A 20786-nucleotide genomic window follows, 5' to 3' on the forward strand; every position below is an offset into this window, starting at 1 on the left:
ATTATTTATAAAAAATAGATTACTGAAGTGCAATCAGCTATAATCGAAACCGAAACCAAAACTTATGAAGAATTCTTGATAAAAATTTTTATATAAAATAAATGACTTCGGTGCCATCAGCTATAATCAAAACCGAGACCAAAACTTATGAAAATGTATTTATTACAAGAAATAGAAGTCCATAATATATGAACGATAGTCACTCGGGTGTAAGAGTGACACACAAAATAAATAACACATATGATATCCTAATGATATATAAAAAATGATAGAGAACTAAGTTGTTGTTTTTTAACCGTATTAAAAATCTATTAAAAATTTATTAAAAATCTATTAAAATCAATTATTCTTGACCAACTTTTCTTCTAGAAAGATAAAAACCTGAATTTTATCATATGAAAAGCAGAATGATATCAAACCTTTTCTACTATTTTTAATAGAATTTAGAATTTAATTTTTTTCAAAAACTACACAATTTACCGTTAATTTTTTATATATATATTTAAAAATGTTTTGAATCAATTAGTTTTTGTTTGTCTAAATAAGATTTATGATACTTTGCTATAAGAACATGCAAAAACATTATAACATACGTACCTGAATTCTAAAAATATCAATCTTTTATCTCAGTCTATATATTTCGCATGGCGAAATTAAAAAATCCAAAATTTAATGATAGTTTCGAAGAAGGTACGGTAGCTTTTACATGAATAAATGAAGTCATTTAGTCCTGTAAATCTCCATGTATTTTTAAGGTTTATTTTGAGGATTAAGTGAAGAATCAATTTTATGAGGATTTAATTCTTTTTTCATAAGCCATACATATTGTTAAGAAACGATGAAGCTGGCCAATACCAGAGCGGTGACCATTTTGGGAATACTGGATGTATGGTAGTAGGAGAAAATTCTTGCTTGGTTGTCTTGACGCTGTCTTGCTATCAGGATCAAGTGTTTCTGGACGAGAGGGAGTATTATATACAAAAATCCCCCTCACTTTAAACCGGGTCGACATACAGTTCCGGTTTGAACACACCTACTATACTAAGGATATTAATCATTTTCATAGTGGGTAACGCCGAACCCCCGCCCCCACACAAATACACAACAATTTTAAAAAAAATAAAAGAACAGATATAAACATATAAATGTAATCGTCCAAAAGAAAAGAAGTGCGTGATTCCATCTCCACCAGGTGATATTCTAACAATAGCAAAACTCATTTGTTTATTGACGCCTGAAATGGCTACCCTTAAAATATGCGAAAGGAATGCGGTGTTATATCTGATCATACTTACACATTCATTTACACTATCTCCTCCCTATTTGCTGTCGATGGCCGTTCAACAGTCGACTGAAGTATAATATTCCTAGGGAAATATGTAGTATTGGGAATCCCAGCTTAAATGCTATCTAGGTAGTTTGTAGAAATATTAAGTTATGTAAGTATATCTTCGATTCCCATCAGCGAGTTTAGTGGTCACAAAAGGTTGGGTTTGATAGGCGTCAAACTCAGTCTCCTTTAATGGCCTAGGTTAGATGCACCGGAAATTAGGTGTGACATACACCGGAAATTAGGGGTAACGGGAATTGTGGTCGAAGGCTTCCGGTTGACGGACACATGGGCTGAGAGTTGGTTTTGTGCTGCAGATAATGCAGACGGGGAGATTAGGGTCCCGCTGCGACAACCAGGTTTCGAGATGATAGGCTTGCCTTTTAATAAAAGAATTGAAGTTTCAAACCCATCTTGTGTTATCGATGCATCTGCAGCAGTAAATACCACTCCCAATGAGATAGAGACCAGCGACAAGAAGATATCATCCGCTGGAAAAGGCAAGCAGGTATGTACAATTATGTATTTGCACGTACACGTCGAGACCCTTCAAGGCAAGAAACGGTGTAAGGATAGAACAACATATATAGTAAGAACATATATGTAAGAATACACAGACTTTAAAAGTACCCGTAAAAGAAACATAAGTACCCGTAAAAGAAACATAAGTAAAGTAAACGAACAAACAACTAAATAAGTAATAAATAAGAAGAATGCAAAAACCATTTCGGAACAAATATCATTATCTCGAGAAAGTTCTTCCACCGGCAATGAACAGCCGAGAAAAATGAAATAAAATAAAGATATTAAGTTTTCTTGGAAAAAAAAAATTTTTTTTTCTTTTTTTTTACATGGAAGTCACCACTTATCAAGACCCAGAGGCCACTCAAGGAAAAGGGTTAATAGGTATACATTAGTCATTGTGATTTTAGCATAGTAAACAGTGGGAATTTTGTAACTTGGATTACTTAGGGGGACGATTCAATTGGAACTTGTTCACATTGGACTTTTTCTTTTCTTTTTTTTTTTATAGGTATCAACACATTATCAAGGCCAAGAGGCCACTCAAGGATAAGGGTTAAAGAGTGTACAGTAGAAATTGGACAATATAATAATCATTAGTAATGAAAATTTGTTAAATTTGATAACTTATATGGAACGGTTCCTCAAGAACTTATTTACGTTAGACTTGAAGACAACCATATTGTAGTCAGCCGGAAAGCAGGAAAACGGAAGACAATTCCACAGGCGTGCAGTTCTAAGAAAGAAGCTTTGTTCATGGAATCTACGTTTAGGTTTAGGCACAGATAAAGAGTGGGGGGAATTATTGATATTGAAAAACTTAATTTTTTCCTGTACTTTCATCTAACAATTTACGCTTTTCGTAAAAATATTTTACGTATTTTCTCCCCCCCACACACACACAAGAAACTTGACTGAGAAAATGTCTTTAAAAAAAAAACTTGTACTTACACCTAAGAGTTTACGGTGAGAAAAAGTAAAACTTTTATCTTTACTTGTAGGGGAAAAAAATATTGTTGATAAATATTTTTCAAAAAAACAAACACCAAAACAAAATATATAAAATAAAATAAATAAAAATATTTTCAGTCCTTTAAAGTAAGTTTTTTGTTATTTTTGATTATTTACATTTGTAATTTTTTCCGGTTTGTTTGTTTTAAAGCGTCTGTTGCAACGATCGGCTTAAACCGATGATTGCCGATCTCGCCCGATCCATGCTTGACGGGAATCCGGGTCAAATTATGCAAGAGTATCGAATATTTAAAAGGTTTTCAGATAAGTGTTTAGCACACCAAAATCTACAAAAAACATATTCTGTCTTTTACGAACGTGAGACGGGCCTTAATGTATAATTTTACCAAACAGTTTTTGTTTTTCAAATAGGAAGCAGGCGTATGCTGAATTTTTTTAAAGAATTTGTTATTGCTAGTAATTCTACGGTAATTGTTTAATGAAAAAAGTCAGTTTAAAAAAAATACAAAAAAAATAATAATGAATACAAGAGAAGTTAAAAATTTAAAATAATATTGGTCGTGTGCGTGGGTGCGTGTTGCCATAGCAACATAGCGGTTTCATGTATGTCCGTATATGTGCGTGCGGGTGTGTTGCTATAGAAAGCAGACGTAAGATTTGGATGCAATGGCAATTTTCGTACATACAATATCTTTTGGGGGTAGTTTCGTATAAGTTTATTTTTGTAAATAGTCACTTAGAAAAAAATTACCCCCCCAATATTAACAATACATTATTGTCTTTAATTTGATGCTGGAATTAAGACGATTTGAATCATCGTTTATGATGAGTTTGGTTTATTAGATTAGCCAATCAAAACTAGTGTCCACACACATTTTTGCTTTTATAGATATATAGATTTTACAAGTAGAGAACTAGTAAGGTCCTTAACTATTTAGAAGCTCAGCATTTGGGACGTAATAAAGAGTGAACGCAATATTCTGTTTCCAATTCTGACAACTCTATTAAGTGGATTAACTCGTTTCATGGTTGACCCGGCCAAAGGCCGATACTCAACTGTTCAATTCAACTAACTAAACACACCACGTCTATATCTTAAACTATCTTTCTAATTTATTAGGTCATCACCTGGTAGTTTTCACATAATCCATTTGTTATTATTCCCATATTCAAAACTGGCCTCGTGCTCTCAAATTCCTTTTCCAATTTAAAACATAAGTCTCAAAGTAAAATTCCATTCTATCAAGTTAACATGCCTAATTTATTGTTTATAAATATTTAATTCTAAAATACGTATTTTAGGTGTCATTCCTTTTATACTTACGAAACACAATTATAATAATCATCGACTACTTTATTTTCCGGGTTTACACGAATCCAACAACATAACAGTAGCACCTCTGTTCATAGTCCTCTGATGTCTAATTTGAAGGGGGAAAGCCAACGTGAATTTGTTATATGAATAAATAATCGCCCAGTAATAACGATGCTAATCATCCCTGTGACATACATTGTCAATAAGAACGAACACGAAAGTATGTTATTATCGCTGAAGTGTTTGCGCAAGTTATTTTGTTTTCTTTGTTTTTTCAACCATCGTCAATTATTTGTTCGTCTCAAGAAGGCAAGAATCGCATTAAGTATCAACACTAATCAGTAATCTGAGGAAGACAGAACTGAGAAAAAAGCAGTTTAGTAAATAATGTCGGAATTACCGATGCTACTTAAAGGTATTTAAAGTGAGGACGTTAAATTTCTAATAAAGGTCTATTTTTTGCAGTTTCATCATATAACTTTCTGAATCATATCTTATCTAGTCTGCCTCTGTGTCTGTTTTCTCAACTTTTTTTTCAGAAACTAATACGATTTTGCTGAATTTTTTATGCATTTTTGTTAAGCTGCAGCGAATTAAACATTATTGTAACAGAGCGCGGACGTGCGTATGGCAGCAGCAGCAGAAGCTGTTTGCAAATGACCGAGCCATATGAAACGAAGAAGGAAAGAAAAAGATTATAAAAAGAGAAAAATGTGGCCGGTTGATGTTAGAGACAAAGATAGACCTGTTACACACGTGAACCGAGAGCAACAGAAAAGGACGCGTCTTAAATATGGTTGGACAACGCCAAGTACCACCTGTTCGACATGGCAGAGTCTTATAAGGCATATTATAGTACGAGAAGACTTTTGAACCGGAGACCAATCGTTATTCTAAAAAGTAGTTGCAGATAAATATTTGCTGTGTTTTTGATAAACACCGTACTACTTCACATTATGGTATATGTTCAACACACAGGGCTTAATACTAATTAATAATTCTTTAAAATTCTAAATTACTCGAAAAATTTTCTAGGAAGCTACTTGGCCATTCTGGTTGAATTTTTGTACGAACGATTTAGTATGACAAGAGGCAGTTAACTTAGCACTATGGTATCTGTTCGATTACAGTTAGGGATTAATAGTTATTAATAGATATTAGTCATCACGATTCCACATTTACTCCAGAATTTTCTCGGAAACTACTGAGTCGCTCTAGCTGAAATTTTCTAGAGACCTTTCTTATGATTAGGTGCAGCGAACGTATGGATTAGTATTTAAAGCAATAATACTGCATATGGATTAGTATTTAAAGCAAAAATAGGTACAAACTTACCAAATCCAACCATTGCTAGAATAGGACCGCTCTCTACCAAACTACTCAGTAAATGTTTGTTTATAAGCTTTCAACTCTATATATATATTAGATTTGAACATGTGAAACAAATTCGATTTTATTTTTCGCCAGTAAAAGTATTGTTAAAGAACAGCCGTCTGTTCTTGTAAGTGAGTAAATATGAGATAGGGTAACCGAGGATTCGAACTAGCGAAGCTAGATTGGGAATTGAGAATTCTGATCATAAGTTAAAATAAATACAGAATGTTATTGAAAATGGAATGTTTAGTTCACATAAAATAGTGAGATATTGGTTTATTGAAAAAGAAATGTAAGGATATAATTATGTTTCTGTTAAGAAATGAAATTAAAATAAGGAATCTAGATCAGAAAAATAGAAAATATTAAACATATTTGTAAAAGTGGGTTAGGAGAATTAGATTAGACAAATCGGCTTTGTAAAAAATATGTGAAGAGTGATGCATGCTTGAAAACGTGAGGCGTCTCAAGACACGAGTCTGATATGCAGGTGTTGGTCATGCAATGACGGCATGAGTTTCAATATAGAGAGCTTTAGAAGTCAGTCAGGGTCAGTCAGTCAGTCAGTCAGGGGAGGAAGAGAGAAGAGGAGTCAGAGACAGAGCTGACATAGAACCTTGGAAGCGGAGGAGAGAAGAAAGAATCATGTAGAGACTTGAATTCCTTGATGCAAAGCCATTGACCGGTCGAAAATGGAATAAACGAATATCATCATCTTTTTGTATCTGCGTCTTCGTGTTATGTTTTTCAACAGAAAAAGTATTGTCAATTTATATTATAAGAACTTTGTGAAAATCATCATCTCAAAATTAGATAAAGAAAGTGGGTGTCAATGTTATAGAAACACTCCCATTCACGGAACTGTCAAAAGTATAAATGTCAAACTATATCTCGGTCTATCTATCAATATATCTAAATATCTTCCTCTCATTGTGTATTACATGTCTCGGCTCTCTTGTATTACATCCACCTTGTCTCTTTATATATAAGACCTGCCCCTATCTGCACACCATAATTTGAACACTCTAAGACTCTCTCTGACACGAACAACAAATATATAAGTCGTCATCTTAATACGAAAATACATAACAGTATATGCTAAGCATCAAAACTACAAATACGCTTGAAAGGCGTAGGCCGACTTAAACAGCTCTTATATATTTATACAATAAATTTGGTGAAATTTCAACCTCACAATATACTTTCTCTCCTTCTGTCTAATCAGGTATGATTAACTTTATATTTATATATTAATACGATAGCGTGTGAATAATTTTCTGTGTCACGCTTACATCCGGGTCGTTACATTGTTATGTACTTCCATTTGTTGTAATAAATGATGGCACTCAAGTCATTTCATTTATTATAAATAATTTTACTAAGAATTCTTCATAATTATGGTTTCAGTTTTGATTACAGCTGACAGCACTTAAGTCATTTTTTTTATATAAACATAAGTTTTGAGTTTTTGTATTTCGGTTTCGATTATAGCTAATGGCACTCAAACAATCCATTTTTTTAAAATAAAGTCTTGGTTTCAGTTTCGATTTTAGCTGATGACATCTTAGAAATCTATTATATATATATACATCTATATATATATATATATATATAACTACTTAATTTACTCACATAAAATTAATATACGAAAGTATAGATTTATGCGTAAACTTTAAGTATTTACTTCAAAAGTGCTCAATACGTAGGTAGAGCTAGTTAGTAATTTTATGCGCATAAGCCTGAGGAGTCCTAGAGTGGATGAAACGCCGAATATTCAGTGTAGCTTGATCGCCATATATATTTTATAAATTACTATATATATATATATATATATATATATATATATATATATAGGTCCTGGATATGACCTTAAACTATATCTGATGATGAGGCCCCAGCTTGCGGGCGGGGAATGTGGAGCAACCCTTGAATTGCCATTGCTCCTAGGTTAACTCCGATCCGAGATGATAGTACCTCTTAGGGTCCCAACTATGGGTTAAATAGAAACTGACTTTAAAAAAAATATATATATATATATATATATATATATATATATATATATATATATATATATATATATATATATATATATATATTAAAAAAGGTGTTCTTCAAAATCACTGGATTCGGCATTAAATAACCTTTTTCTCATATTTCGAAGGTAAAACCTCCTTGTAATAATTTATGCTATAATTAAATAGTTTTCTCACTCTATTTTTTATTTCTATTTTTATTACTTTGTTTTTATCAATGTCTGATTTAATCTATTTTACAGATTTTGCGTACAAGAAATGCACGAGCAGTGGAACTTGGTACCAAAAGACAGAAACGAACACGACGTGGACAAATTATTCATCCTGCATCAACAGGTTTCCGAAAGAATCCTTTGGTGGTATTTACCATTAAATAACTTCTATGCATTGTATAAAATAAAATACGCATCAAGTGCACTTGAAAGCACAATCACAACGTAATATTAGGAAAATGACCAAATGTTTTACTTGTTTGAAATTTATAACAAATAAATTTCAGAGATATACTCCATCCTCAGTATTTTTTTTCTTTCTTTTCTTTTATCTTGTCATGTTGTAAAGTTGGAGAAACAAAAAGAAAAGTCTGTTTGTATAGAGCCGCGCGTTGTATCTCAGCGGTTGTATTTTGAAATGTTTGAACTGTGCGTCTTTCTTTTTTCTTTCTCCAACTTTACAGCATGGAAAGAAAGAGGAAAAGAAAGAAAAAACACACTGAGGATGGAGTATATCTTTGAAATATATTTCTGATAAATGTTTGAAATATATTCATATCATAAATTTCAAACAAGTAAAATATTTGTTTATTTTCCTAATATTACGTTGTGATTTGGCTTTCAAGCGCACTTGATGTGTATGTTATTTTATCAAATTAAAACAACGTTTCTATATGAACTCACACACTTTACTTCGAACTAACAAGTTAATTATAAAAATATTAATTATATTAGTTAATTATAAAAATATTAATTATATTAGTTAATTATAAAAATATTAATTATATTAGTTAATTATAAAAAATATTAATTATATTAGTTAATTATAAAAATATTAATTATATTAGTTAATTATAAAAATATTAATTATATTAGTTTATTATAAAAAATATTAATTATATTAGTTAATTATAAAAATATTAATTATATTAGTTAATCATAAAAATATTAATTATATTAGTTAATTATAAAAATATTAATTATATTAGTTAATTATAAAAATATTAATTATATTAGTTAATTGTAAAAATATTAATTATATTAGTTAATTATAAAAAATATTAATTATATTAGTTAATTATAAAAATATTAATTATATTAGTTAATTATAAAAAACATTAATTATATTAGTTAATCATAAAAATATTAATTATATTAGTTAATTATAAAAATATAAATTATATTAGTTAATTATAAAAAATATTAATTATATTAGTTGATTATAAAAATATTAATTATATTAGTTAATTATAAAAATATTAATTATATTTGTCAATTATAACAAAATTTTAATTATATTAGTTGATTATAAAAATATTTATTATATTAGTTAATCATAAAAATATTAATTATATTAGTTAATTATAAAATATTAGGGTTAAGAATTTGTTAGTCGTTTAGAATTGTGCGTGTGTTTCGGAATTATTTAAAGATAAGGATCGATAATTTGCTATTATTGGTGCATTAAGACTCTAGGTGAGTTTATTAAAAATAAAAAAAATGAGATTCTATTTTTCTTTCTTTTTTTATTTATTTATAATTTTTTTTTTTTTTAAATTTTTTTTTTTTTTTTTTTTTTTTGCCACTACGTGCAAAAACACTTAAAATTTGCCGGTAAAGATAAAAAGGTATTTTAAACTTTAGAGTGAGGATGTGTTTAGTCTATAATTACACACAAAATTATGCCCCAATTTCCGACCAGCATTGGGATACAAGCTGGAACTTGATAGACAGCGCGAAACCTACTTATTTTGTAGCTAGACTAAGAAAGAGAGACATTAGCGGCTGGTGTCCCAGGTTAGATGTGTCAACAATAGTCCATATAGCGGTCAATACTAGTGTCATACAAATATATGATAATGACACGTGTGAAAAGTTTTCTAGCCTATTAAAGGGATCCTACTTTAGTAGCAAACTTGGCAGAATATTCTATTCTTATTCATGTTGCCGGTGAATGTTAGACTAGGGGCTTCCAACATTAAACGCACGTAAAGGGTACCCCCGCCCATGGTAACCAGTGTTTGCAAAAGGATTTTTTTTATAATTGGTAAAGGAAAGTACAATTTGCTTTCAATAAGTTTCCAGACTATTTTTTATGGGTACTTTTATTGAAGCTATAGTTCCCTTCGAAGTAATCTCCTCTGGCTGTAATGCACTTGTTGTACCGTGCCAACAACTTCTGGAAGGCTTATGAAATCAGCTCATGTGAGCGTGTCGATGACGTCACAGTCTCTTTAATCTTCTCAATCGTCTCATAATAACAGCTTCGAAGGTTTTCCTTGAGCTTAGGGAAGAACCAAAAGACACAGAAAGCCAGATCTCTACAATAGGAAGGTTGAGGAACTGCCTGGGTACCCATCTTGGCAAAATAGTCTGTGATCTTCGGTTCCTCGCGAATAATTGTGTACAGTTCCCACACTGACATCAAACTGCGCATTTATTGTCTCCATAGACACACGACGGTCCTTATCCATGGAATTATTTGTTTGTCCAATTAACTCTGGTGTTTTTTATTTACTCCTCCCATGCCTCTCACCATCCCTCACAGACTCCCAGTTTTCCTTGAATCTCTTATGCCACTCGAAAACTGATGCTCGATTCATGCAAGATGGTCCAAATACAGTCTGTACCATTCCATGCGTTTCTGTGGCATCATTTCAAGTTTAAAACGATCGTATTGCATATCGTTCTTCTAGCGTGTCCTCACGTGCCGATTGCATTTTTGAAATTCACCAGTTATTACAATCAGGCTTAAGAAGGGTGTATTCTAGTTCCTGCTGTAGCTGTTCCTTTGAACCTGAAATCATAAAACATTGACCAGTCATCTCATACGCTGTATAGCAATAACATTCTTAATTTTCAAGAGTCTATGATAATTTAAAATGTCTGTGCAAAAAAAAAATGTGGGAACTTATTAAAAAAACTCGTAGCTTTGTCTCGGTAGCGTTAACTTTAACCATTCGTTTATGGACCCATTCTATTATAGAATAGAGGTAATCATTCAAAGGTTCTATCGTTGCCTTTAGTATGCATGCGTTTGGTTTGTCAAGGACCGAGCTGTGTTTGAAAATATACCAATCTTGAACAATATTGTGTTAGGGATGTCGTTAATGAAAGTCAGAAAAGAAAAGAAAGATTCAGTGATTGATACCTAACGTATACTTCTATTAATTTAAGGTTTTTAGATAAGAAAGATTTGGTTATAATATCTATATATCTATAAGAATATATAATTGTCTGTGTATATGTGTGTATATGTGTGTGTATGTATGTGTGTATATGTGTGTGTACATTTCTCTATCAAACTACTCTGTCAATTTTAAGTCTAAAGATTCGAGAGTTGATATAAGGGGTATTGAGATTTGGGAAAATCTTTTTTTTATTTTTTCGGCCAGAAATTTTGCATTAAGGGGTCAAAGTTCAACGATTTGACCTGTGAAAACTCTACCAAACTCCTCCACCAATTTTGGGTCTAAACTCTGGAAATTTTAGATGTACATTACTTGGACATGGATCTAACTTTTTTTTTATATTTGATTTGAGCTCCAAACTATAAATATTAAGGGTTCTAAATTGGGATCAAAGTTTTAAAAAATTTGGCTTCTGCGGTCTCTACCAAATTACTCAGTCAATTTTTGTGTAAACATTTAAAAATTACATAAAGTGTATTTAGACATAGGGTAAGCTTTTTCATCAGTTTTTTCCCCGAAAATTTTTCAAGGGGTCAAAGTTCGGAAGATTTTATTTTTGCGGTCTCTAGCAAACTATTCAGCCAATTATGGGCCTAAACATTTAAAATTTTACATAAAGGATATTCAGACATACAGCGATCTCTTCAATCGGTTTTTGGGCGAAAGATTGGCTGCCAAGAGGTCAAAGTTGAAAGAGTTGACCTTTGCAGACTCTACCAAATTTCTCCACGAGTGTTTGGTCCAAACACTTGAAATTTTAGATGTAGGTTACCTGGATATGAGTCAAACCTTTTAATATATATATATGCATATAAAGTTATGAACATTACATAGAGCCGGAGCAAAGCCGGGCTTAACTACTTGTACTATAATAGTCACGTAATTGTATTGACGTCAGCAAATCAGAACGCAGCAAAAAAGTAGGTATTTTATGAAAATTAAAAATAATAACGAACCAAAGATCGACCCCTGGAGAACACCTGTATAAATGTAGGTTAAAAGCCAATGTAGTACAGAGTGGAACGATAAAAATGTCGCTGCAAAGAAAACAATACTACAGCTTTATTTTAAAACAATTATTGAAAAAACAATGAATTCAGGTAACTTGACTATGTAGTAGAATTGATATATATATTCAATGTAGCCGCCTTCGCCCTTAATCGCCGCTTTGATACGGGTCCGAAACTGGGAGCATGCGTTTTTTACAAGTGCTGGAGAGAGCTCGGTGAATACTCTGCAGGTTGGCGCTGAGTAAAGAGTAAGAAGTTGTAGCATTCCTAAAGGAAAACATGGGTCTCTTTTGACTTATGGGCCGGCACCGAGTTCTGTTGCCACACCCATGGTCCACCAGCGGCCATCTGATTGCACTCAGGGATTATCACACTCTTCAGTACCTCCACGTACACTTTCAGGTCGACTTTGAAGATGTGAAGTGGTGTGATGAGGCCTTCACTTGAAACCGTACCAAAGACAATAACCGTGACCGGAAACTTTTTTTCATAACCGTTGGCACGTCTCTGTTACTCGTGGCAATCCAGCGATGCATTTTGAGGACGCTGACAATAGTCCTAGTGTCATAGCTTTGATCGGCAAAGAGCATGAGTTTACAGCAGCGAATTCACATATGTAGCAATATTTTTAATCACATTTTGGGCGAAACTTTGTCTGCCAAGAGGTCAAAGTAGAAAGAGTTGACCTTTGCATACGCTTTCAAACTCCTCCGGTAATTGTGGGTCGAAACACTTGACATTTTAGATGTATATTAACTGGACATGATTCAAACGTTTTAATGTCTATCTATATATCTAGAAAAGTAAAAGTGTCCGTCCGTCTGTCTGTGTATCTGTGTGGGTACATTTCCCTACGCAATAACTCTGTCAATTTTCAAGTCGACTTCGAAGATGTGAGGTGGTATGATGAGGCATTCACTTGAAATGATGTATTTTGAGGATGCTGACAATAGTCCTAGTGTCATAGCTTTGATCGGCAAAGAGCATGAGTTTACAGCAGCGTTCAGACATTATGGAAGACTCATGTCGCTCTTGAGATTTGTATACAACTGGCCAACTAGTCTAACAAAAATAATAAAGACGTAATTGCTAAGAATACAGTTAGGACATTCGGAGTTCCTATCCTGTCGCGCTAACCACCTGATGAAGGACACAGGAATAGTTGGCCGAAACGTCGTAAAACAACAACCAAATGATGATAGTCCGCAATAAATAAATGAATAAATAATACTCATTTCAAATAAGCATTCCAATCTATCTATATCTATCTATATATCTATAAAAGTGAACGTGTCTGTGTATCTGTGTGTCTGTCTGTGTGTGTACATTTCCCTACGCAATAACTCTGTCAATTCTTAGTCTACAGACTCGAAATTTGATATACAGGGTACTGAGATTTGGGAAAATCTATGTGATTGGTTTTTGGTCAGAAATCTGGCTGTTAAGGGGTCAAAATTCAATGATTTGACCTTTGAGAACTCTATCAAACTCCTCCGACAATTTTCGGTCTAAACACTTGAAATTTTAGATAAAGGTTTCATGGACATGGATCTAACTTAATAACTTGATTTGGGTCCAAAAAAATAAATTATAATGGGTTATAATAAGGTTCAAATTTTTAAAAACTTGGCGGCTTTTTTTTGCTTTTTTTTTTTTTTTGCTCAACATACACCTCCAAACACCCGGACAACGCCGGGCGGAAATGCTAGTAATTAAAAAATATAATAGCGATATACTTTAAAAGAAAAACGAAATAAGTATTGAAATTAATTAATTATTATTCATTTTAGTCGGATTGTGTATCAATAAGGCACAATCTGATATTTATTCTGGCTGAAGCTGCATCATTTATAATTGATTTTATTGGTTTTCTCAGCATGACTCCAGGACATATTCCGATAAATGCCCTTCATTCAAAACTCGTCATAATAAGTTTGTTGTTCGGTCAAGTACTGTCCTGAAATCAATGTAAAAGGGACCTTGATTAGAAGAAGAAGAAGAAGAAGAAGAAGAAGAAGAAGAAGAAGAAGAAGAAGCGAACTGATATTTGTATAGCTTCTTTGTATTAAGTGCAAAGATTATTCGTTTTTCGTTTAATCATCGTTGGTGCGTGTTTGAACGTGTGTCCATGTGCATATATGCAAAGGCAGATGTGAAGTTGCGTTTTTGACATAGGTTTGTAGGTATGGGTGTATGCCTGCGATTGTGTGCGTGTGTATCTGCGTTCGTGAGTGCGTGCGTTTGTGTGTGCGTGCACGTGTGTGTGCTTACACCTGTAAGTGCGTGCCTGTATATGTTCTTGCGTGTGCGTGCGTGTGCGTGCGTGTGTGCGTGTGTTACATGGAAAAGGACTGCCCCCTTTCCATGTAAATAAGAAGAATATTAGATAAGTGAAAATGAAATTAGGATAAGCCTAGAATCGAACCCTGTATGCAAAGTTAAGAAATGGAATGTTAGAAATTTAGTCTAGTGTTAAATTCTATCAGAATAGTTAAATATTGTTTACATCGGAAAAAAGAGTTGATTGCCCATTCTTTTAGAGATCCGAATATTAAATATGTCAGTAAAGGAATGAACAATGCAAATTGAATTATATTGTTTAAAATAGGTTAGATTAGAATTGAGGATTCTTTTGTTGTCAAAAGTATGTTGGACATACATATGTAAAGCCACGTGAAAATTGGTCACGTTTGAAAAACACACTTCTGACGTCATAGGCAAAGGACATTTCTCCATATAATGGGTTCGGATTTTAGTCAGTCAGAAAGAGTGAAAAATCAGGCAGCAAGAGAGCCAGAGAGTTGGTCACTTAATCCCTCGGAGGCGAAGGTAGAACATTTAGACTGTGTAGTTTCAGATTGTAATTCGTGACGTCATTCGACTGGTCGATCAGATGAATAAAGTCTTCATTATGTTTTGTAACTGTTGTCTTGTGTTATCCTTCATCCTGAATGAAAGGTAGTTGTGTTTTATCATCAATTATAACGAACTCTTGTGTAACCTCTTCCAAGTTATGTGTCGCATATCCTCCATCGCAAGTAATGTCTATAAATGCCTCCTCTCTAAGACGCGTTAAAAGAACTTTAATATATATATATATATATATATATATATATATATATATATATAAATGTCTTAGCCCTCTCATCATCACTATCGTTATGTCTGTATTACATGAGTCCCGTTATATATGTTCCCCAATATGAACTCCGCGTCATCTCCAATATGAACATATGTTTTTTTTGTTGTTTTTTTTTACATGGGTGTCACCACTTATCAAGGCCCAGAGGTCACTCAAGGATAAGGGTTAATAGGTATACATTAGTCATTGTGATTTTAGCAGAGTAAACAGTGGGAATTTTGTAACTTGGATTACTTAGGGGGACGATTCAATTAGAACTTGTTCACATTGGACTTTTTCTTTTTTTTTCATAGGTATCACCACATTATCAAGGCCAAGAGGCCACTCAAGGATAAGGGTTAAAGAGTGTACAGTAGAAATTGGACAATATAATAATCATTAGTAATGAAAATTTGTTAAATTTGATAACTTATATGGAACGGCTCATCACGAACTTATTTACTTTAGACTTGAACACAACCATATTGTAGTCAGCCGGAAAGCAGGAAAACGGAAGACAATTCCACAGGTGTGCAGTTCTAATAAAAAAGCTTTGTTCATGGAATCTACGTTTAGGTTTAGGAACAGATAAAGAGTGGGGGGAATTATTGATAGTGTTTACAGCTAGACGAGTGTTTCTTGTGAAAGTTTTGCGAGAGGGGACCATAGATTGAAGCTCAGTCGAACACTTTCCATGAAAATAACGATACATCAGAGACAAACTCGCAACATCTCTTCTGTGAGATAGAGGTTGCAAGGAAGAGAAAAGGACATCTCCTACGAGGCTACGAAGTCTATTTTGAACTCTATCAAGGCAGGACAAGTCCTTTCTAGCAGCTCCTGCCCAGATGTGGCAACAGTATTCCATCCTTGGACGTACCTGGCTCTTATATAAATAGAGAATAGCATCAGCAGTGAGATATCTACTGGATCGATAGAAAAATCCCACCATTTTTACAGCGGCCTTGGCAACAGATTTGATGTACGTGTTCCATTTAAGATCAGGAGTAATAGTCAAGCCCAGAAGCTTGTCAAAACTTGAGGCCTCCTGAAGACGAGAGCCATTCATTTCAATTGATGCCAGATGGGGATCAGAATGTTGATGATGTAAAGAGAGAAGCTTGGTTTTAGATGCATTAAAAGTAACCAGCCACTCCTTTCCCCATTGTACTACATGCTCAAGATCAGAGGAGAGAGAATTGGAGAGAACTTGGTCGTTTACTGTCTTAGATGTGCTACCATAAATGGTAGTGTCGTCAGCATAAATGTCTACAAATATGTAAAGCCACGTGAAATTAGTCACGTTTGCAAACACACTTCTGACGTAATAGATGGAGGAGATTCTCAATATAGGATCTAAGAGTTAGTTATTCAGAGAATTGAGTCAGTCAGAGATTTGATCAGCCAAGAGTTGACAGTCAGAGGCCCCTTAGAGGTGAAGGGTAGAAGATTAACCATGTAGATACAAGTGAATTCCGGACGTCATCGACCGGCTGATCCGATGGATAAATAAGTAATCATTATGTTGTAACTGTTGTCTTGTGTCATCCTTCATCACGAACGAAAGGTAATTGTGTTTATCATCTTATAATGAACATTGTAAACTCTTCGAAGATTATGTGTCCTCCACCATCATCATAATGAGTGTCTCCCTATCCTCTAATATATGTTAAAAGAACTGTAATATAAATGTCTTAGCTCTCTCATCATCACTATCGTTATGTCTGTATTACATGAGTCCCGTTATATATGTGCCCCAATATAAACTCCGCGCCATCCTTTAAATATGAACCCCTACTACACAACACGTGTGTGAGTACGTGTGTGTGCGCGTTTTTGTGCGTGCGTGTGTGCTTACATGTGTGCATGTGTGTGCGTGTGTTTGTGTGCGTGCGTATGTGTGCGTGTGTGTGTATGCGCGTGTGTGCTTGTGTGTGCATGTGTATGTAAACCGTGCGTTTATGCGCGTGTATGTATGTGTGAGTGCGTGAGTGCGTGCGTATGTGTGTATGCGTGCATTTGTGTGCGTGTGCGCGCGTGTGTGCGTGCCTACGTGTGTGCTCGAGCCCAAATATTGAAGTAGATCTTTTCGGTTTGAAACGACATTCTTCATCAAATACCTTTCCTCTTACATCCATTGCATGAAAATCCTTTGCATTGACCTGTAACACGACCTCTTATAGACAACAGAAACAACAATAATTAAAGAAATAATACTAACAACAATAATAAAAATAACAACAACAATAATAATAACAAAAATTTTAAAAAATAACAATAATAATAACAATGACAATAATAATAACTATAATAATAACAATAACCATAACAACAACAATAAGAATAACAATAACAATAATAACAATAAACAATAATTACAATAACAAAAATAATGATAACAATAATACTAACAACAATAACAATAATAACAATGATAATAATAACAATGATAATAAAAATAATAACAATAATAACAGTAAAAACCATAATAATAACAATAACAATAATAATAACAATATTAATAACAATAATCATGACAACAACAACAATAATAACAATAATAACAATAATAATAATAATAACAATAATAACAAAAATAATAATAACAATAATACTAACAACAATAACAATAGTAACCATGATAATATTTACAACGATAATAATAACAATAATAACAGTAAAAACAATAATATTAACAATAAAACTAACAACAATAACAATAATAACAATGATAATAATAACAACAATAACAATAACAACAATAAAAATAATAACAACAATAATGACAACAGCAAAAAATAACAATAATCATAAAAACAAAAACAACAATAAAAATAGTAACAACAATAACAATAATAACAACAATTAAAATAATAACAATAACAATAACAATAACAAAATAATAACAACAATAATAATAACGACATAATAATAAGCGAACTGATATTTGTATAGCTTTCTTTGTATTAAGTGTAAAGGTTGTTGGTTTTTCGTTGAATTGATATTATAATAACAACCACAAAAAATAATAACAATAATAATAACAAAACAGCAATACTAAAAATAATAACAACAATAACAACAATAATAAAATAATAGCAACAATAATAATGATAACAATATTGTAAGAACAACAATAATAATTACAATATTGTAACAACAACAATAATAATGATAACAATATTGTAACAACAACAATAATAATGATAATAAAATATTGTAACAACAACAATAATAATAACAATATTGTAACAACAAGAATAATAATAACAACAATATTGTAACAACAAAAATAATAATAATAACAATATTGTAACAACAATAATAATAATAACAATATTGTAACAACAACAATAATAATAACAACAATATTGTAACAACAAAAATAATAATAATAACAATATTGTAACAACAACAATAATAATAACAACAATAATAATAACAACAATATTGTAACAACAACAACAATAATAATAACAATATTGTAACAACAACAACAATAATAATGACAATATTGTAACAACAACAATAATAATAATAACAATATTGTAACAACAATAATAATAATAACAATATTGTAACAACAACAATAATAACAACAACAATATTGTAACAGCAACAACAACAACAATAATATTAATAACAATATTGTAACAACAACAATAATAATAACAACAATATTGTAACAACGACAACCACAATAATAATAACAATATTGTAACAACAACAACAATAATAATGACAATATTGTAACAACAACAATAATAATAATAACAATATTGTAACAACAATAATAATAATAACAATATTGTAACAACAACAATAATAATAATAACAATATTGTAACAACAACAATTATAATAACAATATTGATTACAACAACAATAATAATAATAACAATATTGTAACAACAACAATAATAATAACAACAATATTGATAACAACAAAAATAATAATAATAATAACAATATTGATAACAACAACAACAATAATAATAACAACAACAACAAAAATGATATGAATAATACAGGATATGCTCAGGTGTGAGTAGTCTTCTAGCTCCATAGAGGGAATCCACCTTCTTTGCATCAGCGTTTGCAATGTCCTCTATGGATATGTTTCAGTTCATATTGCCCGCAAATGTTCAGAATCAGAATTGCGCCTTGAAACCATGTTTATCACGTACTTTAAGTTTATAAAAGATAAAAATTGTGAGTTTTTCGAAAAGCATTTGTTACTGTATGTAAATTCCACTTCTTTTTCTTTCTGGGTCCAGTTAAATTCGTGAGCACGTTTCATTTTAGATTAGACTCAGTATTTAATAATGATCAAAATACGAAGTGCCTTATTCGTTTGGTCACTTTTATTGATAGTACACACATGAAACTCTAGTCGCCTTCGAAGTAATCTTTTCCAGCTTCAATACCGTCCTGACAACTTCAGTTCCTCGAGAATACTTGCGTGTACAGTTCCCCCACTGACAACAAACTGTACATTTATTTTCTCTATAAACACACGACGGTTCTTTGCTATTTGTCCAATTAACTCGAGTGTTTTGCTTTACTTACTCCTCCCACACCTCTCATCATCCCTTACAGACTCCCTGCTTCCCAATAATTTCTCATGCCACCCGAAATCTTATGCTCAATTCATGCAAGAAGATTCAAAAGCAGTTGTAAGTACTCGAAACGTTTCTGTGGTATTTTTTTTTTTCAATTTTTTTTTTTTCAATTTTTTTTTTTTTTTTTCAATTTTTTTTTTTTTTTTTCAATTTTTTTTTTTTTTTTTCAAAATTTAAAATTTTATTGCATTTTTTTTTTTAAGTGTCCTCACATCCAGATTACATTTTTGAAATTCAAGAGCTGTGACAATCAGGCTTTAGTAGGGTGTATTACAATTCCTGCTATAGCTGTTCACTTGAACCTGAAATCAGAAGAATTGGTATATCGTTTCATCTGATGTATAGAAATAACATACTGAATTTTCAAGAGTCTACAATTTACAATGCCTCTACAAAAAAGCCTGGAAATTTATTTAAGGCACCTCGTATATTCAACTTCTTTTTCTATGTCCAGCTGAAATAGTGAGCACGTTTCATATAAGATTAGACTCAGCATTCAATAATTATCAAAATACAATAAATCAAAACAAAATCAGTTACTATCAGAAATAGAGAAAGACGTGCTATCTTTACTAAACGCTGTGGTGTGTGCCAGCGGAATTCGCCCTAGTTTGCCAGTGGCATTGACTCTAGGCAGGTTGAACCGGACTCCCACTGGGAGAAGTTTCATGCGAATATTAAGTTAACAAGCGATCTCCATTCGCATGTATATCCCGGCTATGAAAGACGACGACATTAGTTTTTTGTTTTTTTTGGGGGGGGGGTCAGTTCTTTTTTTTTTATTACATGGAAGTCACCACTTATCAAGGCCCGGAAACCACTCGGGGATAAGGTTTATTATTGCGGGTACAGTAATCAATGGGACAGTATCGCAGCAACCGTTAGTATTGGAGATTTGATAAAGTGTCTTACTTGAGGGGATGGTTCATCAGGAATTTGTTTATGTTGGACTTGAAGACATCCAAGTTGTAGTCAGGTGGGAAACAGGCAAACGGAAGAGAGTTTCCCAGGTGCGCACTTCTAAGAAAGAAGCTTTGTTCATGAAATCTATGTTTTGATTTTGGCACAGATAAAGAGTGGGGATA

At 32.4% G+C, this 20786-nt stretch overlaps 1 protein-coding gene across 1 annotated transcript in view; it reads left to right on the top strand.

Moving 5' to 3' along the window:
• The window catches only part of LOC145247293 (glucagon-like peptide 1 receptor), a 567758-nt gene that overhangs the window by 372749 nt on the left and 174223 nt on the right, over nt 1-20786 (top strand). The window contains exon 4 of the mRNA XM_080108912.1: nt 7789-7905. Coding sequence (XP_079965038.1) covers nt 7789-7905 — 117 coding nt within the window. The remainder of the gene's footprint in view (nt 1-7788; nt 7906-20786) is intronic.

This window comes from Euprymna scolopes, chromosome 25 (assembly GCF_053919585.1).
Source record: "Euprymna scolopes isolate OS-2025 chromosome 25, ASM5391958v1, whole genome shotgun sequence".
NCBI classification, from domain to species: domain Eukaryota; kingdom Metazoa; phylum Mollusca; class Cephalopoda; order Sepiida; family Sepiolidae; genus Euprymna; species Euprymna scolopes.